The 25,542-nt window shown below is 44.2% G+C and overlaps 1 protein-coding gene across 1 annotated transcript in view; it reads right to left on the reverse strand.

Moving 5' to 3' along the window:
• Positions 1 to 25,542, reverse strand: part of LOC310775178 (microtubule-associated serine/threonine-protein kinase 1-like) — a gene marked incomplete at its 5' end in the record, with an annotated part of 118,477 nt that overhangs the window by 69,414 nt on the left and 23,521 nt on the right. The window contains 3 exons of the mRNA XM_083635275.1: positions 889 to 961; positions 1,775 to 1,850; positions 3,874 to 3,962. Coding sequence (XP_083491401.1) covers positions 889 to 961; positions 1,775 to 1,850; positions 3,874 to 3,962 — 238 coding nt within the window. The remainder of the gene's footprint in view (positions 1 to 888; positions 962 to 1,774; positions 1,851 to 3,873; positions 3,963 to 25,542) is intronic.

Consider the following 25,542-nt stretch of genomic DNA (forward strand, 5'->3'; position numbering starts at 1 on the left):
CTTAGCAATGGATGGAAAAATCTCAAATGCACCAAAAATTAGTTTTGGTGTTTTATTTGAATCACTTACTCAGCTAGATTAAAGAGAAAAGATTACATTAAAAACTAATTCCAAACTTTAACCTAATCACTTTTCTCAAGTGTTTCATCATTATGAGTATCTATTTGTCACGTCATGGTGTGGAAAACATGGGGGAAGTTATCTATCAAAACAATATTTATCATAGATAACCCCCTTTTTAATTCATCTGATATAACAGCCCAATCTTGCGACACGTTCTCTCTGCAGTTCGAAAGGGACACGTTTTGTGTTACAAAAACAAACCCAGTCAGCTGTAAAGACCCAGGCCACTGTGGCTGCTGAAGTACTTAATGTAGGCGAGATGCAGGAAAGATGTAGTGTGATGGACATGTGTGTTTGCAGTGTGGTGTGGACATGTGTGTTAGATGCAGTGTGGTGTGGACATGTGTGTTAGATGCAGTGTGGTGTGGACATGTGTGTTAGATGCAGTGTGGTGTGGACATGTGTGTTAGATGCAGTGTGGTGTGGACATGTGTGTTAGATGCAGTGTGGTGTGGACATGTGTGTTAGATGCAGTGTGGTGTGGACATGTGTGTTAGATGCAGTGTGGTGTGGACATGTGTGTTAGATGCAGTGTGGTGTGGACATGTGTGTTAGATGCAGTGTGGTGTGGACATGTGTGTTAGATGCAGTGTGGTGTGGATGTGTGTTAGATGCAGTGTGGTGTGGACATGTGTGTTGGATGCAGTGTGGTGTGGACATGTGTGTTAGATGCAGTGTGGTGTGGACATGTGTGTTAGATGCAGTGTGGTGTGGACATGTGTGTTAGATGCAGTGTGGCGTGGACATGTGGACATGTGTGTTTACCGTTGAACTGGGAGTGTTGGTGCCATATCCTGAGGAAGGCAGAGAGGCCAGGGACCATCTCCGGCCATCAGCCCTGCAGAAAGAAATCCAGAACAAAAGTGGAGGGGGAAAAATTTGAGCAAATGTTAGAATCACAACAGATGAAAGTTATTTCTCTCCATCACTCTCCACAGACAGAACTCTGATTTCAGACTCCATTTGAGTCTTTCCAGACAACACACCACCTTTACTCCCTTTCTATGTAGCAAATTACACTTTCGCTCCACTTCCCCCCAGGCCTTTTTCCAGCCACCCCTGTGTGTGACACCACCTCGCAGTGAGTGATGAGGGCTACGGATTTGGGCAAATTCCTGGCACCTCGCCATCCATCCATCTCAGCCCACTGTCACGCCGCTGACGCTCGGGCGCCGCTGCTGCCACCGGGGGCAGCGCAGGACAAAGGCAGGGGGACGACTTTACGCTCAGCGCATGGGAGGAATTTCACTCACACTTACACAATTGTACTTTTAAATGTGTCTTCTCTCACACACAAATCACATGTAAATGTGAATTCATGTGCTTTCTGGACACGTGAACATGTGAACAGTGATGTTCCTCATGTTGTATTCTAAAATCAGGTGACACTTTTTACTTCAGATGTAACAATTTTATATATTCTTTTCCACTTGTGAATTTTCTGTTCACATTTTCACCCCTTATCAGATGTCAATTTTGGGGAAAACTTGCAGATTTCAGAGACAATTTGCAGGTGAAAATGTCAATGGGAAATTCACATATATGTTCACATATAAATAAATAAAAAACACGTGCAGAAAGCACACATTATTTGAATTCACATGTGGCTTTTCTGTAAGGGTTAGTATGTAAATAAAGGAGGGAGGCCAACCTTCTAGAGGAGGCAAAGGAGAAGTGCGCAGGTCCACTGGGTGAGAAATTGCGTGGGCTGTCCAGTGGACTGCTTCCTGTTACAATACATACAGACATGAGAGAAAAAACATACACACTTTGAAGACTACAGTAGTAGGATCATAAAAATGCATTGCTTTTTTTGGTAGTAATTTTAAAAGTTGGCCCTGTGGTATTCAGCCAACCTCGCATTGAAGGGAACATTACATTCCTAGTAGCCAACGTTCAGAATCATTTTAGGGACTGTATCTGACTACCCACTCCTAAACAAGACCTCACGTTCTTTGCCCCTTCTGCTCCCCCCCCCCCCCCCCCCTGTTTGTTTGAATATATGTATGTATGTTTCTAATATATATATATGAAACTTGGAAAACCGTGAAAATAAAAAATGAAGAATCATTTTAGGGCATCTTACAGGGATACTCAACTTGCTTTGCCTGTCACTTTTGCAAAATGACAGGAGGCCAGGGTGCCAGTTAATAAACAAACATTAATATTAATTTTTCTCTAGCGGATTGTAGGTTTTTGGGGTGTCAGCCAGACACAATTTTGTGCACATGTAACCGAAGTGAATCAGCGTCAATTCCTCGTGAGTCCCGAGTGGTAGCGAGTAGGTTGGTTGAACTCACTCCCCCAGTATAAAGGCACGTTAATCAGCTCCGCCAAGGGAGCTAGCTCTCTTGGTGCAGTGGTTAGCATGTCTGTCCAGCAAGCCGAAGGTCGGCAGTTCGAATCCACCCCTGGGCAAGCCCTTAACATGGGTTGCTGCAAGTACCACCAACACAACGCCGTTACACACACAGGATAGTTAGTTAAGTTAATTAGCCAAGTAAATACAAGTAGGCTGGGATATTTGACAATTTAGCTGTAGCTCAGTCAAACTTTATTTAACGTTAGTTTTCATTGTGAATTAGAAAATGGTTTGGGGGGCCACTCTGCACCCTATCGGGGGCCGCAAGATGAGTATCACTGGTCGATCATGACCCAACTTCCTGCAAGCAGTCGTAATTCAGCCTTTGAAAAGCACTGCTATGTGTTATACAGGCACGTGCACACATAGACATGAAAGGGGGCTTGAGCCCCTGCCTTTTTTTCAGTCTATAAAAAGTGCCTTTTTTTTTTCTTTTTTTTATAATACATTTTTCATTTTCATTCTAACAACACATGAACAAAACAAACAGCTCAGACACATGAAAAAATAAAATAAAAGTGCCCTTTCCTGACCATGAATGCATTTCTAATGATGCTTTGTATGGAATTGCCCTTTCCATGCCATCACTGAAGGCAGCATTCAAAGAGAAATGCCTTTTCCGAGCTCTCTTGGCCTTGAATGCACCATTTGTAATATGCCTCTGCATGGAGCAGTGTTTTTCTAAACCGCCCCTGAAGGCACCAACCCAAAAACGCACGTGGTCCGTCCCCACCCACTCCAGCAGTGCGCACTCCACTCAGCCAGAGCAACCATGCAGACGGACAGCAGCAGCACAGGCGCACACAGTCTGACAGATATATCAGTCAGTCAACGTGAATCAGGTATGTATGTTTGTCAAAGTCTCATCCTAAAATGAGATATTCCTCTAAATCTGGTTAAAATCTGAATATTTAAAATGAGTTATACCCCTAAATTGGCCTTCAAATTGCCTCAAATTTCCGCTGTAGTGCCCTTTTATGAATTTGAGCCCCTGCCCCTCTAATGTTCTCTGCACGTCCCTGGTGTTATAATGAAAGCAACACCACTGCATATATTCACTGTCACACCTACAGTATTTCCAACACACACACTAAGCAGCAACACACACACTAAGCAGCAACACACACACTAAGCAGCAACACACACTAAGCAGCAACACACACACTAAGCAGCAGTGCGTGTTGTGCGCCCCATCCTTAACATGTAATGACCTTTACTTTTCCTATAATAGAATATATTTATCGCAATACAATTGCTATAGCTTCATGGAAACATTTATTTTGAAATTGATCCCAGAGCACAGGCACTCATAAAGGTTTTATCTTTAGAAAGTCTTTATTGGAACATTTTAAAAACATCTTTGGCCTTCTGGCGCTCTCTGTACTCACCTATGTGCCCGGGCAGTGGAGAGTGCGGCCGTGGCAGAGTGGGGGACGTACTGGTCAGGATGAGGCTTTTCCGGTTGCTGGTTCGGCAGCTGCAAAACACACACACACACGCACATGCACACACACACGCACACACACACACACACACACACACACACATACACACACACACACACACACACACACATCAACATCTGTCTACCTTTAAAGCATCATGGATAGCAGGCTGGTGAGAGCGCTCTCAGGCCATAACACAAGGTTTTATTGAAGAAAGGCCACCTGCGGGGGAAGAGCAACAGCAACAAAGACTTTTAATTTCCTCCAGGGCTGGCCCCCGCGACACCCGCTGCCACGCCAGATAATGGCAGGAGCATTGAAGAGAGACGGAAGGAGAGAGAGAGAGAGAGAGAGAGAGAGAGAGAGAGAGAGAGAGAGAGAGAGAGAGGGAGAGAGAGAGAAGCCATAATGACAGGTTGGGATTATTCCACCGTAAAAGGCTTGACCCTCCCAGGCAATGCAACCGTTGGACGTGTGGTTTATTTAACAAATAAACACACACACACACACACACACACACACACACACACACACACACGCGCACACACACACGTGATACAAACCAAGTGAGAAGTGGATTTCAGGTGTTATTGATATCGATCTGCGAAGATGCGTTGTATTATATGGCTTTGTGTATTTTCTATATTGTGTTGTTGTTATATTGTGATGCTTTATTGTTATTGTATTGTATCAGGGCGTCATTGTAAAAGAGGGCACCTGCTCTCAATTGACCGTCCTGAATGGGAAAAAAAAGAGGTAAAGAAGAAAAATCACACTCAGGTGTTGAAGTAAGTGGTTCAGGTTTGCGCTGGTTGGACCCTTCTTCCCCACCCCACTCTCTCTGGCACTGTGTGTGCGTGTGTGTATGATTCACCGGCTTTGAGCCACTTTCTATCTCCACTCTCGCTTCCTTGTAGAGCCGGGGGGGGGGAGGGGCCTAGTCTACATCTCGTGCGGTGTGCGCACATGTCGGCACACTGCTCAAATCCCATGCTCATATCTCAGCTCCAATGGACAGACACACATGTCACTTATAGAAGTGGGCTGCACCACTTCAAAATGTTCATGTGTGTATTGGAGTTTGCTCATAGGCCTTTCGTAAACGTCTTATGAGTGTGTGTGTGTGTGTGTGTGTGTGTGTGTGTCTTGATATCGCAGAGCATGCACCATGTCTGATAACCAGTGCTGCAAAGCTTGCTCCACATTGCATCAGCTATGCTCGTCTAAGTATTTCTATGCAATTACAGCAAATTACAGGCACGCACGCACGCACGCGCGCGCGCACACACACACACACACAAAAACTAAGACACACACACACACACACAAAAACTAAGACACACACACACACACACTAACGTGTTCTACAGTGCAGAGGCCATTTTCATAGCGCACTCATGCATTTCAAATAAAAGGCAAAGCCACACCATTTATCTCCTCTTGCACTCCTCCCACATCCTCCCTAGTCCCTCTCTCCTTTACCATCTCTCTCTCTTGTGTCATGGAGGTCTTCCTAGTCCCTCTCTCCTTTACCATCTCTCTCTCTTGTGTCATGGAGGTCTTCACATCCTCCCTAGTCCCTCTCTCCTTTACCATCTCTCTCTCTTGTGTCATGGCTCCTCCCACATCCTCCCTAGTCCCTCTCTCCTTTACCATCTCTCTCTCTTGTGTCATGGAGGTCTTTAGCAGTTGATCCTAACACTGTGAGGCATCAAACCCCTGGCAGGATGTAATCAGCGGCCGCCGTGCCTCTGTGGGCACCCGCCGAGGAGAGGCTGTCCCCTGGCTTGCAGAACAGAAAGAGGGGCATGTTGAAATATTTAAGGCAAATGCATTAGGTGTGGGGGTGGGGGTATGGGTGTGGGGTGTGGGGTGTGGGGAGGGTGGAGCTGGAAGTGGCCTGGAGGTACACACAGCCTTCACATCCCTCCCCTGTCTAATGCTCTGTCACGTCTCCTTTTCTCCAACCTGTTTGACTGACTCCTCTCCCTCTCTCTCTCTCTCTCTCTCTCTCTCTCTCTCTCTCTCTCTCTCTCTCTCTCTCTCTCTCTCAAGTCCATGTGTTCACTTCTGCAATTTCACCATCAATAGACAGTATCTAATGTAGCATGTAGCGAAACACGTACTAAGATTGCCATCCTCCCTGCCTTTCTCTCATTATCCTCAGTCTCAATAAACCCCCTTTGCTTTGAACCACCTGACACGGTCACTGGGCGAGTCGCCACTCAGGGATCTCCGGCCAGCGCTGCAGCGTCTGCCCCTGCCAGCAGAGGGCCGGGAGCTGTCCGAGGTACCGGCCGTGTCTCCCGCCGGCGCCTGCAGGCTTGCCGCTGCCGAGTTTTGGATTGCTTCACGTCAAGTCGACGCCCACTGAGCTCCTGAGCTGTGTCTGCCTCTCTTTGTGCAAGAGAGTGATCGCTTGTTTATTCCTCAGCCTAGTGTGTTATTCTGCCTGCCGTAAGTAATCAGATTACAAAACGAGGAATTTGACTATGTGCACGTATGCAGCGCATCGGTCACATCAATAGTAGAAGATGAAGCTATAGAAACAATCACAAATTCTAAAGTGCAATAAAGTTTTTTAAAGTGACATATGTGTCTGTGTCTGTCTCTGTGTGTGTGTGTGTGTGTGTGTGTGTCTGTGTGTGTCTGTGTATGCGTGTGGGGGAGGGGGGCTAGGATAGTGTCTGTGGGGGGACCCCGGCCCGTTACTGAGCGAGTTGTGCTCAGGGGGCCTCAGGGGATGGGTGGAGTGATAAAGTCCTTATTTGTGGGGCCAGACAGTCTTCTGCCAAAGGGGAGAGCCTTAACGAGTTTATGACCTGGGTGGGAGAGATCGGCCATGATTTTCCGAGAGCGCTTCGATGTCCTGGCAGTGTGTAGGTCCTGAAGGGATGGCAGGCTACACCCGACCACCTTTTCAGCACAGCGGATGATGTGCTGCAGTCTGGAGATGTCCTTGCGGGCAGCAGCAGCATACCAGACGGTGATGGAGGAGGCGAGGATGGACTCGACGACGGTGGAGATGTATTATTCCTGCCCTGTTGACAGCAGCTTTTGTTGTTTTGATTATCTTGCTGAGTCTACATAAAAGACTTAAACTAAATCTGCCTCCGAGTCTTCTCTGCACTTGGGTCGAACACATAGCGTTACACCATCCTGACTTCACGCTAGGGATACAATGGTATGAAAATGTAATATTATTTTATTATTTTTATTTTATTATTTTATTTGACAGGGACAATGGACAGTCAGAGACTGTCCCAGACTTAGAAGCTACATTTAATCTGCAGTCCCTGGGTCCCTAGATGATACAATGATATCATGATTATAGTGAGCAAAATCATCACACTTTTATTTATGTGCTGAAAATGTTCAAAGAATAGTGATGCAGTCACTGAAATAATTTCACCAAATTTTATCTTGAAAACCACAAATAGAATTAGCAGCACTATGCACTGTTTGTTGGCACAAACATTAAAATAACAACATAGTCAATAGGATTCGGTGCATGTGGACAGGCGAGTCGACGCGACATGCTTACTTCTCAGAAACATTGGATAAACAAAACAAAAAAAGTTCAAACAGTAATAACCGCCAGGAATATGATCACGGTTTATCATGAAACCGGTAATCGTTTCCTCCCTACTTCACGCTCCTTCTTCTTTGACTTCTTCATCATTGAGTCTGCCTCCCTTTAATGGGGGTTAGAGAGTTGATGAAGCTATTAAGACAGAGTCACATGCAGAATAAAAGACCCACCAGGGGAAAACAATCTAATCTTCCCATAAAGCCAGAAGCCTCTTACAACCGCCATGCTTTATAACATTATTATCTTCAATGAATGCTGATTCAGGGCATCTTGCCCGAAGCCTTGGCTCAGTAATAAAAAGTGATATATGAGTGCTGTTCATTACTCTGTACTCCTGCAGCCTGCTTCATATTTATTAATATATAGTTAATATATATATAGTTATAGTAAAGTTATATATGAGTGCTGTTCTTTACTCTGTACTCCCGCAGCCTGCTTCATATTTATTAATATATAGTTAATATATATATATAGTTATAGTAAAGTGATATATGAGTGCTTTTCTTTACTCTGTACTCCCGCAGCCTGCTTCATATTTATTAATATATAGTTAATATATATATATAGTTATAGTAAAGTTATATATGAGTGCTGTTCTTTACTCTGTACTCCCGCAGCCTGCTTCATATTTATTAGTTATATATTAAATATATATATATATATATTAAAGTGATATATGAGTGCTGTTCTTTACTCTGTACTCCTGCAGCCTGCTTCATATTTATTAAAGTTATATATTAAATATATACAGTATATATATAAAAGTGATATATGAGTGCTGTTCTTTACTCTGTACTCCTGCAGCCTGCTTCATATTTATTATCAGTAAAGCTGTTCTTTACTCTGTACTCCATTTATTATCAGTAAAGCTGTTCTTTACTCTGTACTCCTGCAGCCTTCTTCATATTTATTAAAGTTATATATTAAATATATATATATATATTAAAGTGATATATGAGTGCTGTTCTTTACTCTGTACTCCTGCAGCCTGCTTCATATTTATTATCAGTAAAGCTGTTCTTTACTCTGTACTCCTGCAGCCTGCTTCATATTTATTAAAGTTATATATTAAATATATATATATATATTAAAGTGATATATGAGTGCTGTTCTTTACTCTGTACTCCTGCAGCCTGCTTCATATTTATTATCAGTAAAGCTGTTCTTTACTCTGTACTCCTGCAGCCTTCTTCATATTTATTAAAGTTATATATTAAATATATATATATATATTAAAGTGATATATGAGTGCTGTTCTTTACTCTGTACTCCTGCAGCCTGCTTCATATTTATTATCAGTAAAGGTCACATTAAGAGTCCTGCTACTTGTATTCCTGCCAATAAGCTTCAGATATGAGGAGCAAAATAGTTGATACTGTTATACATGTACATCAAGATGTGATGTTCAATGCTATTTTGTGGTGAAGAAATGTCATAATTGACTTCTTTGGTGGTGTAGCCACTTTCCCTCAACCTGTCTCGTCTACTTTGATGTCTCTTAGTGATTTCCTACATTTCTCAGAATGTCTTCTATCAACCCCACAAAGAATCTGCATGAACATTTTGCTTTTAGCTGTGGGTTTTACATATACTGAGGTAGAGAGGCGTTATTATGTATGCCACATGTTTTCTTGTTAGGACCTGCCCAACTCTGATTGGCTTACCAAGATAGTCTTACTCAAACCTTAAGCAATCATCACTTCTCATACCTAAACCCAACCAATCATCACTCCTCATGCTTAAACCCACTCATGCCCAGAGCCATGTAGATAGAAGAGTCCCGACATCTCCATTCACTCCAATGGACCAGTTTTTTACTCTCAAGAGTTCCAGGAAGTAAGGTCCTGGATTAAGCAGCACTGTCGAGTTGCAGCAAAATAGACAGTTTGTGTTGTACTCTGAAAGGGTTTCCCCCCCCTTGAATCAAATTGGACATTATCAGCTTTATTTTAGCATGCAAAAGTAGCGCGAGACGCATTCCTGGCTGTTCATTGGCTAATGAGTCTCGCATTTTGGTCCTCCGCTGACGCCACTCTCTCTCTCTAGAGGACACTACTCATGCCTAAACCCCAACCTCCTTGTGCCTAAACCCAACCCAATCAAAGGCAGAGTAGGGAGAGTTTTAACAAGAAAAGACGTGGGATGCATATTATAACGCGGTAGCGAGAGTGATAATAACACACTGTAGTAAGAGCAAGAGTGAGTTTTTATGGTCGAGAAAAAAAGAAAAGAAAAACACCCCTTATGCCAAACAAAACGTGTTTTCTGGCTGAATTAAATTATGGTCTCTGTCACATCATCTACATTTGAATAATCTCTAAATCTATAAAAGGGGTGGACTAACAGTAGATATTCAGATAGGGTTAACACATAAAACCCTCTCCGTTTTTATCCCCCTCCCACCTCTCAAGTCACTTAGTCATCAGGAGAAAGACATGGTCGTAGCAGCAGCCAGTGAAGGTTACAGTAGCAGGACAGGAGGTGTAGTGCTCTAAAGGGCTTAGGCCAAACACACATTCACTTGACTGGGAGAGGAGAAGAGAGGTGGGAGAGAGCAGAGAAAGTGAGTGACAGTTTACATCAATCCGTCATGGTTATGGCCATGCAGGGCTCATCCTCTCAATCTGGTTGGGCAGGCGTGTGTCTATGTGTGTGTGTGTGTGTGTGTGTGTGTGTGTGTGTGTGTGTGTGTGTGCGTGTGTGTGTGTGTGTGTGCGTGTGTGTGTGTGTGTGTGTGTGTGTGTGTGTGTGTGTGTGTGTGTGTCAATGTGTGTGTGTGTGTGTGTGTTTGTGTGTGCGTGTGCATTGCCATCCTAGGATGGTAAATCTACAGCTGGCTCTAGTTTGGCGGTCAGATACACACTGACAGTTCTCAGCCGAGCAGTGTGCATCTGTCATGTGACATGCAGACGGTGACACTGGGGTCGAGCGTCGTTCCATCTCATTCATTTATGCATAAAGCCAATGAGATGGAAACGCTGAGGCTCAAACTGGAGCTGCGGAGAAAAGGAGACATTCTTCCAAACCTATTCCGATCCATTTAGATTCATCAAGATGAAACTCTACCTATCCATAATGAATTGACCCAGCGAAAAGATGAAGAGGGACAGGAGGAGGAGGAGGAGGAGACGGAGGAGGGAAGTGAAGGGGGTTATGTACAATGTTACCATAGCAACACATTTAAAGTCACATTCAAAAGGAGCAAACAGTGCAACATATGCAACTGGTTTTTCTTTTTCACCAGAGCCCCCCCCCCCCCCCCCCCCCCCCCCCCCCCAGTGACAGGAACAGAGTTTCTGTTAACAAAACAGTAGAGACGTGTGAGCATCAGATTGCATCAGCTCTGATCTATGGACACTGAAAGTGAAAAATACGATTTCACCCTGCGCTGCAATAGACACGGAACTCAGATACTGTGCGTCAGTGTCTGCTCCCTGCTCCTACGGGTGAGCCGAGGGTGTTTTGGTGACACAGAGTTGATGTGTTTTTTTTACACGAGTGCCAGTCTATGTTATGCGTGCGCGTGTGTCTCATAATCCATCATAATCCATTGTGTAATCCATCATGCCGGCTCAATCTGTGTGTGACAGAGGAGCGGTGGTGAAGCGCGTAACGCTGTCAGTCAGATAGAGTGTGATTCATTGGGGTCAATAGCGCATGCTGCTACTGTGTGTGGGCCAGCGCTGCGAGGGGAAAGCTGCGAGCGAGCGAGGCTGGAGAGAGTCAACTTTCTATATGAGAGAGAGAGAGAGAGAGAGAGAGAGAGATATGGATGTCTGGCTGCACTGTATGTTTGCCCGAGTCAGTGTCAAAAGGTGCTGCAGAGCAAATCAATGTTTTGTTTTGTTTTTTAGTTTGAGGTTTTTCAGCATAGTGGTGCAAGGCTGTTCTTTTGTTTGAGTCTCACTAAACATCTCCAGACTGGCAAACAGTGACGAGAGGGAGGAGAAAGAAAGAAAGAAAGAAAGAAAGAAAGAAAGAAAGAAAGAAAGAAAGAAAGAAAGAAAGAAAGAAAGAAAGAAAGAAAAGAAAACAACATAAACAGACAATGTCAAAGGTAACTGAGAGAGGAACTAAACAGAAAGACACACACACACACACACACACACACACACACACACACTAGGGGTGGGGGAAAAAATCGATACACCATAGTATCGCAATATTTTGCCTGACGATATTGTATCGATATTTGGCCGCCAAGTATAAAGGCCATGCCATGCCAGGCCACCGGGCACCTGCCCGAAGCACTCGATGGTGCAGTCCGCGCCTGCAGTGGCGTATTGAGTCCAGAGAAGCTTAATAATGTATAGCCTACATGTGGGGCAAAAACAAAACAAAACAAAAAAACACTGCATGTTACTTCCGGTGAGGTCAAGGAAAAGGTAGGAAAAGGAGTTAGGAGTGACAATATATCGAAATATCGCAATATTCAATATATCGCAATACTAGCATATCGCAATATCGCAATACTATCGTATTGTCACTCAAGTATCGTTTTAGTATCGTATCGTGGGCATCTGGTGATTCCCACCCCTAACACACACACACACACACACACACACACACACACACACACACCAATGTGATACCCCAATTGCCCCTGCCTGTGTCTCTGCCCCCAATAAGAAAGCCAGGCCTGTCACTGATTGGATGCGAGGCTCCGGCTGCCCGCTGTGGGAGGGTCAGAGGTGACATCTGTGGTAATGACTCGTGCAGAAGCTTTGACGACCAATTATCCCCCGGCAGGTCCTTGGCTGGCACCGGGCCATTAGTCACACACACACACACACACACACACACACACACACACACACACAAACATAGTGTTGCACCCATATTGACCCCCAAAAGTCTCAAACTGTCTGCTATACACACACACACACACACACACACACACACATACACACACACACAACACAGCACACACAACAGCAATAAGTAATACAAACAATAACCCTTTCACCCAGGATGTAAAAAAAACCTTCCCTGACACTGATCAGCATTTTGGATGTCATGTCTATAATGGGCCTTTTTCACAGCCGCCATTTTGTGTCTAAAAAGCAGGGCAAACACAGGTGCAACTAATTAGGGCCCAAGCACTGGAACACCAGGGCCGTTTCTCAATACCAAGAATGCATTCTTGTTCTTGTGTTCTTGGGGAGAACGTTCTTGCTAGTCGTTCTTGGAAGAATGAACTTGCTAGGTCACAAGCACACATGACGCTGTTGGCAGTTTGAGACGATGCGTTCTTGAGGGTATTGCGCATTACCAGCGCAGTGGCCGCCTGGTGTTCGTAAAGTGGCACTTATTGAAACCTACTACCCTGCTTGTAGGCATCAAAAGTCATCAGAAATTAATTTAGTGATGAAATAAAACTTTAAATTGTAAAAAACTTTCCGGAGCTTATGGCGTCTTCTCTGCTTTGTTCTGCCTCTGCTTATGCCGAAATGCATGCTGGGATATCTGCCTTGCCAAGTTGACACAAGTCACCAACCAGAGCATCCTCGGTAAAGTGGGCGTGTCGAGAACATCCGGGAATTTTAAGCGTTCTTGGCAAAATGTGAACTTTGTATTGGAACAGTACTTGGGCTGCGACTGATGACGTTTCACAAGGACACAAGAACGCAAGAACACACAAGAACGCTTATTGAGAAACGGCCCAGATGGACTGGAGGTTGGAAAGCCCAATTAATATTTTGTCGCACCTGTGTTACTTCCTGCCTTTTAGACACAAAACGGCTACTGTGGGGGGAAAAAGGCCTATTAGGAGTGTCTATTAAACAAGTGGACGTATTACAAAAGAAGCCAAGACTACAGCTTGTGCTTCCTGAAAAGAAGAAAATATTCATTTCAATATTACTTCATAACCTAGTGCACACAATGAAGCGTCTTGAATTGAACGTGGACAGAACAGAGTCACTAGTGTGCAGAGCTCTTATTGCACCAGTGTGATTCTTCGGGTATTTTTCCTACCACGTCCTTTCTTATCCTTTTCAAATGAAATCTCAATTACCCGGCTCCACACTTTCCATTATCTTCCTTCACGTCATTAGACACATTTACAAGCCAAGGACAGAACGCGCTCTCATCTACTCACTCACACCCCCCACCTGACAGTGTTCAGACCGTGTGTATAACTTCATTACGTTTCTAGGGCCCTTCGTCATTACTTCCTAAATGACTTCTCACCGGGGGCCTGTCTTCTGCCCTGCTCCCGTGAAGCTGATGTCCACAAACAAAAAAGGACCTCTGACTGTTCTATTACGACCCGGCAGCTGAGTGGATTCCTCCTCACGGCCGGCCGCTTGATGAGACGGCGGTGTGTGTGGGGCGAGGGCTCGTTTACCAGCTGCGCGTTACATACCGTCGATTCCAGGAATGACCCAAACAGAGGGAGGAGCCGCGGCGCTGACCGCACGACACGCCACTCAACTTCCTGACCATGTTGTCATAATAAGGATATGATGAATGGAAGTAGGGAGCATGTGTGTGACAACAAGTCATTATCCGTTTTACACGACACACATCTCCGCCGATGACAGTCGTGAGTGAGTGCTCCTGCACGCATAATTGTGTTTTTTTAACTGGATTATTATCCAAGCGAGGGAGACAGAGATGGGACTGTGTGTGTGTGTGTGTGTGTGTGTGTGTGTGTGTGTGTGTGTGTGTGTGTGTGTGTGTGTGTGTCTGTGTGTGTGTGTGTGTGTGTGTGCGTGCGTGCGTGCGTGCGTGCGTGTGAGAGAGAGTGAGCAGTGTCATCTTCTGCTCGAAGTGCTGAGTCACGGGGCACACAGGACACCAGAGCAGACCGTTCTGATCGTTACGCCATCGATCCGCCCAGCCTCACTTCCTGTCAGGTGACACCCCCCCCCCCCCCTTCTCCAGACCTCTGAAAGTTCTGGGCCCAGTTGCACAAAGCACCTTAGGTTAAGATTTCCCTTAGGGTCAGAGTTAAGGTGTCCATAAAATAGAGTCGGCTGCACAAAACACCCTTAAATCTTCTCCATAAGGTGAAACATTTTAAGGAAAACATAAGCACAAGATTTAAGGGTGTTTTGTGCAGGCGATTCTATTTGATGGACACTTTAACTTTGACCCTAAGGGATCTTAACCTAAGGTGCTTTGTGCAACTGGTCCCCTGGAGCGGGTGTGTGTTTACGGCCGTGTGAAATGGTATGGGAAATGTAAGGGCTAAGGGAACTCCATAAGATAATGGGATGGTCACTGAAAGTGCATGCTGTGACGAAACATCCTCAGTGCCAGCAGTCGACCATCCGTTGGGATTTAGATGTAACGCGGCGTGTTGCATCCCCCGACTTGGGGAAGCGGATTTAGCTGATAGCAGATTTAGCTGTTAGCATGCATGCGCGAGACATTGGGAAAGAGAATTGAGAGATTGATAGAGGATGATTGAGAGGTGCTGACATGGTGACAGATGAGAGGCAGGCAGAGGTAGATAGGTGATGGAGATGGGAAAGGATGACGGCTAGGATGAGGAAGGAATACAGCACCCTCTTGGCATCAGGGGTTGCCGGGGGCGTTAGTCACATGGCTTTCTTGTTGCTATGCAATGTAATACCCAGAGACATAAATAGAGGTTTAGGCTCTTATTTCCTAAGAAAGAGAGTTGAAGCGAGGACAATGCTGCTTAGACGAGGAGAGAAGATTTAACAGGCAGAGCTTCTTCGCAGTGGGTGACGAGAAGTGAACAAGGGAAGACAAATACAGTTAAAGAGTGAAGATAAAGAAATCAGATAGTGAGGCAGAGGAAGGAGGCCGTGGAAGAAAGACGGAAAAAAAGTCACGCAGTCGTCTCGTCCAATTCAGCTCGTTATTGAAAATCGGCAATAATTGATGAATCACGCTGTGGCTAAGGGGGCAATGCTCAAGTCTCAGTGGGAGCTTTTGTTTGGATCGCTAGCTAACTGGTGATTAGGTAGCGACTGGCCGGTGCGCTCGCTATGTGACTGATTGCAAAGTTGGCTGGTAAACATGAGAGCAGTTCACAAGCTGCCTATAATTACTAATTGGTTGACACATTGGCTGGATGATTGGCTTGCCGGCTGATGGAGAGCTTGACTGGCGCGCTGGCAGACTGACAGCTTGACAGAGCCAACTAGCTCACCGCATGGTTAATTAATAGCTGACTGACTGACTGATTGACTGGCTGACTGATTGATTGACTGACTGGCTAGTTGATGTGATAGCAAAGTGACACTGAAGTCTGTCAGGGCCTGGAGCTGGAGCCTAATCCACTCACAGGAGAGCCCAGCTCAGAAGGACACCCCCACTGACAGGCTTCATATCTGGGGTGCCGTCCCCTAACTCGATATGCACCATTTCAACTAAGAAACCTACTGTACACCGTCTTTTTCTCAGTAGTTTGTGTGTGTGATGTACAGTAGTCATGTACTTTGGTGTAATGTGTCAGTTCTGGTCACTAAACTGCACAAACATACAAAAAAAATGTTGGTTAGCAACAACAATAAAAGCTAATTGTAATAAGAGAATCTTATCTTTTGATAACACTTTTTTTAAAGAATGACAAATAAAAGGTCAAGGTGTGAAAATTACCATGATATAAAACAAGTACAGTAACAACACATGCACATGCAGGGACCATGTTGGAAATAAGTGTCCGCACTTTTACATGTATTCACGTTATTCACCACGTATTTGTTCTTCTGGTTCAGCGCTAGTTGGCGGCCATTTTCAAAATAAAACGTCAGTATGAATGAAGTTTGGCAACATTCAGAATTAAGCTACACTGCGGCCAACTTCAGTTACATGTTCATAACGTTACTGCTGCGAGGAGCCGATGGCTGTACCCGGTCGGCATTTAACGTTAGTTACAAAAGCACGTCGACAGTGTTTTCTCACTGCCAGTAGTAGGGTTTGACAGATAGCTAGTCCGACCGGTGTCAGCACAGTCAGCGCTCCCGCTCCCCGCTGCTCGTTAAGGATTTCCAATAGGCGTTATTCTGATAAACTGGTCACATATATGTTACGTTCTCACCCGACAAATATTAAAATTTAAAACAGTTTGGGGTTTTTTTTTTAGCTTGAAAACAGCTTTTTGGCAAGTCTAAATGACTGTGGTAGGCGTACTCTACTTCCGTGTCTAAAACCGGAAAGACGATTACGAAATGACGTCATGCAGAAGCGTCCTTGTATGGGCAAAGAATAAGGTGAATAGGATGTTGCTGTCTTTTATAGCCATAATCAAATCAATCAATCAATCAATCAATAAAGCTCCCTTGTTATCATTAAAGATGAGAAAATGCAGTCTGTGTTCACTGATGTGACATGCCCAGATTTGACTGCTCTCAAAACACGGTGCTGCCAACGCAGCACAGTGCTGTGCTGTGCTGAACGGAACGGAACGGAACACAATCATCTAATTTTAGTCACCTCTCTTCTGTTCAATCGAAGGTGTTGTCAGATGTCCTCTAAAGGTGTGAATGTATATCCTCAGGCAGATTGACACAGCAAGAAGGACCTGCTTGCATCTGCTACATGTCTTTACTCTAACTGTTTGTCTGTGCCAGTCTGCTTCTCACTGGTTTCGTCTAGCTGGCCGTGGCTATCTCAATTCTCTGCCGTTATGAGGAGCGGCCCTGTGAGCTGTGAATCAGCGCGACCACCACGACATGTCACTTTGTTCCCACGGTGACCTTATTTACAGCAAATGATCCGGAGCCGTCACCTCATAAAGAATGGAACAGGTACTTGGGGGCGAGCAGTTAGTCATTTGCGTCAGTGGAGTCTTGCGGCGTGTCTAACAGACATGAACATGATTTAATGTGATTATTGGCTAATGCATAATGGAGAAGCCATGCAGCCTCCATCTCTTAAGACGCACGTTAGAATGGAGATGTGCACGAGGAAGCTTCACTCAATAGAATGTCTGGCGTCCTACACTCCCACTTCAAACTATGAGCTTAACGCCTTGAAACAAGCTTCACGCACTCAGTCCCCACATGAGCCCACTGTCAATTACAGAGTCTTGCTGTTTTGTGAGCAGAAGGTTCTTGTTTGCCTTTTTCATACCAAATATACCTACATCTATGTGCCGGGACGGGAGTGTGTGCCAGCACAGATAAGACATACTGTAAGGTATGGACGAGATAAACCATCCCCGCAAGCATTTGATGGACGGCCATGTGCGAAAATTGTCCAAGTATCAACATCAACTCAAATAAGCACACAATTTTCCAAAATGTGATATTGTGGCACGGTACAACAGATACAAAAAACTGCTTTGTGCCTGTCTCTATCAGAGCGATGAACGCTGCCGGCGTACAAATGTAATGCCTTCCTATCTGCCGTTGCTGTTATTTTATGTTATTTTATTTATTGTATCCTTATTTTATCCTATAGTGGTACAGTACAGTACATCTGTATATTTATTAGGGGTGGGTGAAAAAATCGATACACCACAGTATCGCGATATTTTGCCTGACGATATTGTATCGATATTTGGACGCCAAGTATCGATATATATATATATATATATATTAAAAAACAATTGCAGGCCATGCCATCCCAGGCCACCGGGCATCTGCCCGAAGCGCCCGATGTTGCAGACCGTGCCTGCAGTGGCGTATTGAGTCCAGAGAAGCTTAATAATGTAGCCTACATGTGGGGCAAAAACAAAACAAAACAAAAAAACACTGCATGTTTTACTTCCGGTGAGGTCAAGGAAAAGGTAGGAAAAGGAGTTAGACAATATATCGAAATATCGCAATATTCAATATATCGCAATACTAGCATATCGCAATATCGCAATACTATCGTATCTCAAGTATCGTTTTAGTATCGTATCGTGGGCATCTGGTGATTCCCACCCCTAATATTTATATACTTTTCTCTGCCCTTTGGTGTGGACCGTGGTTTCCCTTTGTGCTTTTGATACAATGATACATTGTAGCTCTTTCTTGTTATATAAATGTGCCGAGAGTCAAGGCAGTCACTCGGCCACACTGCACTTTGCTACTGTGCACCTTAAATCTCTACTGTCTATCTCTACACTTTAGATCGCTGCTACGGTTGTCATATTTGCACTTTAACTGTTGTGCTGCACTTTAAACTGCTGCTCTAGACTGTTTCTATAATGTTTTTATTTGTCTTATCTGTTATTATACCATGGTCTGGGTGAATACTCGATTCTGATTGGCTGCAACGTGTCCATTAATTTGTGATAATGTACAGTGATAAATGGTCTGTTCACCGTTCATATCAATGCGCCAGGATCACGACAGAGCCGTTTGAGCTCTATACCACCGTTAACGCTTAATATGGCACTTTTATAAGTTTAGAAAAAAAATGTGTCGGTCAAAGTAACTATTTACATTACCCCTGAGTGCTCAGTTTATTAAAATAACGGCTATTTAGAAATCTGATTTTCGTTCTGGTCAGCTGACAGAAGCCGGGCTCTCAGCTGTCAACTGTCAAATCCTCTGTTTACAACTTGCAGCAAGCAGCAGCCGGGCGCTCTGGGAGAGTGCCCGCTGCCTCTATCACTGATACAAATCAAGTTGAAGAGGAAAAAGATGAGATCAACAAAAAGAAAACAACAAAATGCGCAGTTAACAGCAACACAGCAACATAGAAAGCTGATGGTTTTCAGTCTACTCCAGCCTCGCGCCATTTACGTCTTATAAGACCCACAGACGTTAACGTAATTCCCTGGAATGCGAGAATTAACGAGCCAGTTACATGGCGTTGCAGACTTAGACATTGCCGTTTGCTTTTATTTCATATGTTACATACAATTGGCTAAATTATTAGTTAGCTTGACTCTAGAATTGTGCCAGGTGCAGGCACTAAGCGGCCATTTTATCCAAAGATAGCCTAATCTTGAGCAGCCGAGGGGACTATTTTGTCTCGCCGGTTCTCAACTCATATTCAAGGTTATGAAAACTAGATTTTGATTTCAAAATGCATGGAAATATAAATGAATGGTCTTGTTTTGTTTCTTTGGCAAGTGACCACGGTATAAGCGGGTTAATGCACTTCGAGGTGTCCATTATCAGAAATTATTGGACGACCCTAACCCTAACCCGAGGCGTGAACCATCCGAGGCGAAGCCGAGTACATAAGTAAGGGTTAACCCTTACATATGTACTCGTATTATGCTTTTTGCAACCCAAATTGCCCTTTTGGGAGACTTAACACATTGACTGCCAGCCCTTTTTTCAATGCTGTAGGTAGGTTCTGCCAGTTTTTTTTTTGAGGATTCTGGCTCATTTTACAAGAGCCGAGGATTCTTTTCTGCTAAGATTTTGTGAACACACAATATCTCAAAACAACTAATAGAATGTGTGCTTTCTCTGTCTAAAAGAGTTAGTTTGTAGAGTTAGTAGTTATGTAAGCATTAGCAGTTGAATACAGCATGGTTTCAGCGTCAGAAAAATAATTCAGAGATAAACGGCTTTTTGTGAAATTCGATAGAACAGTCACTTTAACCATTCATTTTTGGCATCAGTAAGACCTAAACAATAGTTTTGAACAGTAATTTCCTCCATAACAGCAGGAAACTCCCCTCTGCTTCCAACTCCTCCCTCCGTGGGCGTTCCTCTTGGCTGCAGCCAGCGGCCGTGTCACAAGCTTGTCACCAGTCTCACTGCTTTGCAGCTGCTGTGCGGCTGTGCCTGTCTGAGCGGCCGCTCTTTGAGGAAGTCTGGTTGGACTCGCTCGCTTCTTGGAGTTTTGGTTGAGAGCTTTGATCAAGCTTTTGCGATTCTGGTCATATTTATGCTGCGTGTTTCAAAGTGTGTTCCATCCGTGATCTATTATGCAAATTTGCAATCCCGCACTGCCAGCAATCAGCGCGAAAACGAAAGCGTTTTCGCCAATCCATTTTCATGAGAATGGCTTCGTCACACTGCTTTTTGCTTGCCTTCCTCCTTCCTTGTCGCCACTTAGTGGGTCGGTGGAATGGGTTGTACACGTTGTACACGTCCAATACTTATATAAGAGATGTAAAAGGGTTAGATGCACATCCCACCGTCAAAAAAAAAAAATCGACGTATTAATACGTCAGTGGCAGTGAACGTGTTAATATACTTGAATCTTGAATCTTGGTAAGCTGTTTTGAACTGATATGATATCAGAAAGGCATTCATGTCCTGATTTCACAAAATGATGCAGGCAACAACTACAGACATGAAAAGTCAAAACTGGAACTGGCAGCACTCACAGGTCGAGTTAAAAAAAGAAAAGGTTTTAATCGGTCGAGCAGCCGTGAACAGACGCGTCTCAGCCTGTGGCTTTCCTCAGTGTGTACACTGACGTTCCATGTTTTGTTGGGCCGGCACCCAAAGTATATAAGAGTAAGACCGAGTTGAGCACACCATTTCTTGGACTTTGGACAACTAACAGACAGACAGCAGCTCAACTTTCATTTTGGCACGGTGTTTACAGCATGGCTGCCTGTCGCATCAACATCTATTCAACACATTCAACATCTAAATGTTTGCTGGGACAGGATGCGGCGAGCACTTCGCCTTCCAATGGCTTCGTTCCACCATCATGTGAAGCACTGCTAGGAATTAACATTCAAACAGAACACTACAGCATGACTTTGTTTCTCAGTGTTCCCCATTAGCGATATGGGGAGTACGATAATTGTGTTATATCACCGTTTCATAAGATCTGTTAATTACATCCCCCTCAATGCACACTGCACAGCATAAACAGCAGGTCTAATGAGGGTCATATTTACTGTATCTGGCAAGTGAACAAGGCGTTTCCACTGATTGAATTGCACTCACTCTCATGTCGCCAGGCTGGCATCAAAACCAACGGCTACATATGAGAAGTTGCGTTCATCCTCACATCAAAGACAAACCGCAAACAGCCTGAACGGCAGCCAATAACAGATGGCACTGTCATGCTACACGACATGAGTAGAGGCTTCACAGCAGAGAGGTATCTCCACCTTTAATGATGTGCTTTCCTACACTGTACTCCACTGTACTGTTCCTTCATCCATCCAAGCAACACAGCTGGTCAAATAAGTGTTCCAAGGCAAGTGTGTTCTTCAAGCCCACAAGGTACTACTGCCTTATGAAGTGGGTGCTAAGCTACAGTAATTAGCGGTAACCATGGAGCTAGAAAAACACCTTCTAACGTCCTCCTGTTTCAACCTTCTGTATGAACACTGAAGAAAACATCTGAAGAATGCACAACGCCAGAACATATGGTGTATGCTGGCTTTGTATACGAGCCATAACGCCACTGCTGTACTGTGCCTATAGGTTAAGCTGTTGATGCCAGATAACTAGGGCTGGGTATTGGCAAGGACCTCACGATACGATACGTATCACGATACATGGGTCACGATATGATTGTATCACGATATTTTTCTGAAATATCGATACAGTATTGCAGAAAAGATTTTGCGATATATTGGGCGGCTTTAGCTCAGGAGGTAGAGCGGGTCGGCCAATGACGCAAGGGTTGGCGGCTCGATCCCCGCTCCCTCCCAGCTGCTGTCGTTGTGTCCTTGGGCAAGACACTTAACCCTCCTTGCTCCCGATGGTGTGGTAGCCTGCCGCCATTGGTGTATGAATGGGTGAATGTAGACTATCTACTGATTGTAAAGTGCTTTGGATAAAAGCGCTATATAAATGCAGGCCATTTACCATTTTACCATATTGCACAGCCCTACAGATAAGTGTGGCACCTATTATGACCGCAGTGAAGAACATCCACTTATCTTCATCATACTGCAGTTTAAAATGCCCTGCTTGCTGATAGCAGCGCCTTCAACAGATACTAGAGTAGAGGTGTACTAGTTACAACTGGTGCAGTGAGCTTAGTGTCCTCCTTTTCTAATTATTTTACATCTAATATACGCTTCCTACAGAGAGGGGGATCAGCGAGAAAAACCACCCATCCGCTTGATGAAGTTGGCATATAGGCCAATAGCACTGAAATAGCATTAAGATATCATGTAGAGCTGCTATGGCTCATGAAGAGACTCAACAGTGTCATCTGATGCAACCTGATTTACAGGCTTTTCGCTTTGCTTCACATCTGCAAAAATGGGCAAAGATAATGTTTTTATATTTTTTATATTGATATTATAAGTGGGATAATGTGTGCTGTGTATTAGCGGGATAACATGTACTCTCATGTTCTTGGCAAGAAAACCATACAGACATCCACCATCTCCCTGTTGAAGCAGCCAGGAGAAGAAGACACTCGAACAGTCGTTTTATATATCGGCGCTATAAAGAAGCTACAACGGTTAGGTAACAGATGAAAGACAATCTAGAAAGAAAGAAAATCTAACGTAAGATCCGACAGAGGCACTTGTCACTGCAACTTCAGCAGAGGTCTCTGTGATGTGTGTGACGCTAGCTTCTGGGTAGCAGCGTAAACACGGAGCTATGGGGAGATCGCAAGTTCTCGTTGATGTTGTCTAGCGGCGCATGTACACACCTTCGGGCTCGGGCACCCACTTCAGTTGGGGTGAACGCGGCGTTGTGCTCCGCGGCTACAGTGAAGATTTAGTCTAAAAACAGGGTGTAAATGACGTCTTTTCATCAAGTCAACTTTGTTATCTCGGGCCTTCCGAAGACTTGGATTTTCTTATTTTTACTTTTTACTTCAGTGGTTTAGGAGAATGCTGCAATGCTGTTTTGCTGTGACGCTCCAGGACTGTTTTGTGGAGTAAGAAACTTGGCTTTCCATCGCCATGGGGGTGAGTAGATAATGACTGAATTTTCATTTTTGGGTTAACTTATCCTTTAACCCCAATGGGCTCCTCTTAAATGTAGGCCGAGACACTTCCTCAGGCTCTAGCCTTTCATCCTACCCTGCTCTCTCTCTCTCTCTCTCTCTCTCTCTCTCTCTCTCTCTCGCTCTCTAAAGACTCGTGTTTCTTGCTCTCTGTCTTTTAGTGTCTCTCTCTTTTATACTCCTCCCATAGCTGGATCTATTTGGGAGTGGGCTCAAAGTATCATCTCTTTAATTGCCAAAGGATCAGCCAGCCAGGGAAGCACAGCTTGTAAACACACATGCACAAACGCTGGCATAAACACAGGCACAAATACATACACATACACACGCAATACAGAGAGAGGCAGAGAGAGAGATAAGTAAAAATGATAGTGATAGAGAGAATCAAATGAGAGATAAATAATTTGATTCAAATTTCAGAGAGCTGCAACAATGAATGGATTAGTTGTCCACTATTCATTTAATCACCAACTATTTTGATAATTGATTAATCGGTTTGAGTAATTTCTTAAGATTCCAGCTTCTTAAAAATGAATATTTTCTGGTTTCTTTACTCCTCTATGACAGTAAACTGAATATCTTTTGGTTGTCGTCAAAATAAGACATGATTTGAGGACATCATCTTGGGCTTTGGGAAACACTGATCGTCATTTTTTATAGACCAAACAACGAATCGATTAATCGAGAAAATAATCGACAGATTAATCGACGATGAAAATAATCCTTAGTTGCAGCCCTAAATTTTGTAAATCAGAATCGATACAAGCAGATACACACACACACCTCTCTCTTTCTCTCTCTCACACGCACGCACGCACATACACAGACACACACACACACACACACACACACACACACACACACACTCTCTCACACGCACATGCACACATGCACACACACACGCACACGCACACACACACGCACACGCACACACACACACACACACACACACACACACACACACACACACACTCTCTCTCTTTGTCAAATACAGTACACACACACACACACTGCTGTGCATATTAATACCAACACTGTGATAATCTCTACACACAAGCTGAGTACGTCAGAAAGAATAGATAAACATTGTGTGACACTGTTTGGCGCACATGCATGGCAAATACACACACTTCTGTAGCACACGTATCGCAAACAATTTCATGACGCACACAATACACACCCCAGCTACACACCCCAGCAAACAACACACCTTTGGCTTTGAACAAACATGCCCACGCTCACACACGCTCACACACGCTCGTGCACTTGTTCTGTCACTTCGTCTTTCACACCCACATTCACCCGCAGCATGGAGGCAGACAAGTTAGGGATGCACTGATTGTGAAAATCTGGGCCGATACGATATTTAAAATAACAATTTGGCCGATACTATGGCCAAGGCCAATATATTGTTTGTTTCTTTGTTTATTTATTTTGTTGCCGTTGTTATTTATTCCTCCTTTTGTGACAGGGAAACAAAGAAATCTTCATTATAAAAAATAACTGAACTGTTTTAAAGCAGCTATGGGGAACTTTCATTTTGTGTTGATTGTAGCGGCGCCTGTGGACAAAAGCGGTACTGGTCGCCCAGAACGAAGACTGCATTTCCTGAACACTGAGGCTCCTCCCGCTGTCTCCACCGGGCTTGTCTGCGAGGCAGGCCAGGCAGGGCTTCTCCGAGTCAGAGAGTCTCCCCTGCTGTTTTTATAAGGTTGATGTCACTGCTTCATTCGCTGGCCAAAACAAAAATTACAACCAGTTTCACACGGACGTAACACGTGACAGATGCCATGTGATACCAGTGACAGCTGGTGCATTTTTGTCCAGGGAGGGCTATACCAAAATATCATGATCATAAGGATTTTTCTCTACATCAATATCACGATATGGTTCATGTATGCAAAATGACATTAAATAATCAAATTAATGTTCATCTGATTGAACTGAATGGGAATGTCAAACAAACCTTACCTTTTCAAATCATATTCCTACCATACCTCATTTATTTTAACAGTTTTTTCACTTGCCATCATCAATTTAGACAGCAGAAATGTGTCACAATATTCAAATATATTCATATCATCATGATATGATCCCACTGAAAGACAATAAACAATAGCATTGAATTATCGTCCACTCCAGCCCTAAATCAAATACACACAGTAACCTGGTCAGCAGCCCTCTGATCCCTACATTAAACTTCCCTTTCCATCAAACTGTCTAGATTCCACCACCCCCCCCCCCCCACTCACGTGCTGAAGGAGGGC

Source organism: Poromitra crassiceps (genome assembly GCF_964638095.1).
Source record: "Poromitra crassiceps genome assembly, chromosome: 4".
Taxonomy (NCBI): domain Eukaryota; kingdom Metazoa; phylum Chordata; class Actinopteri; order Beryciformes; family Melamphaidae; genus Poromitra; species Poromitra crassiceps.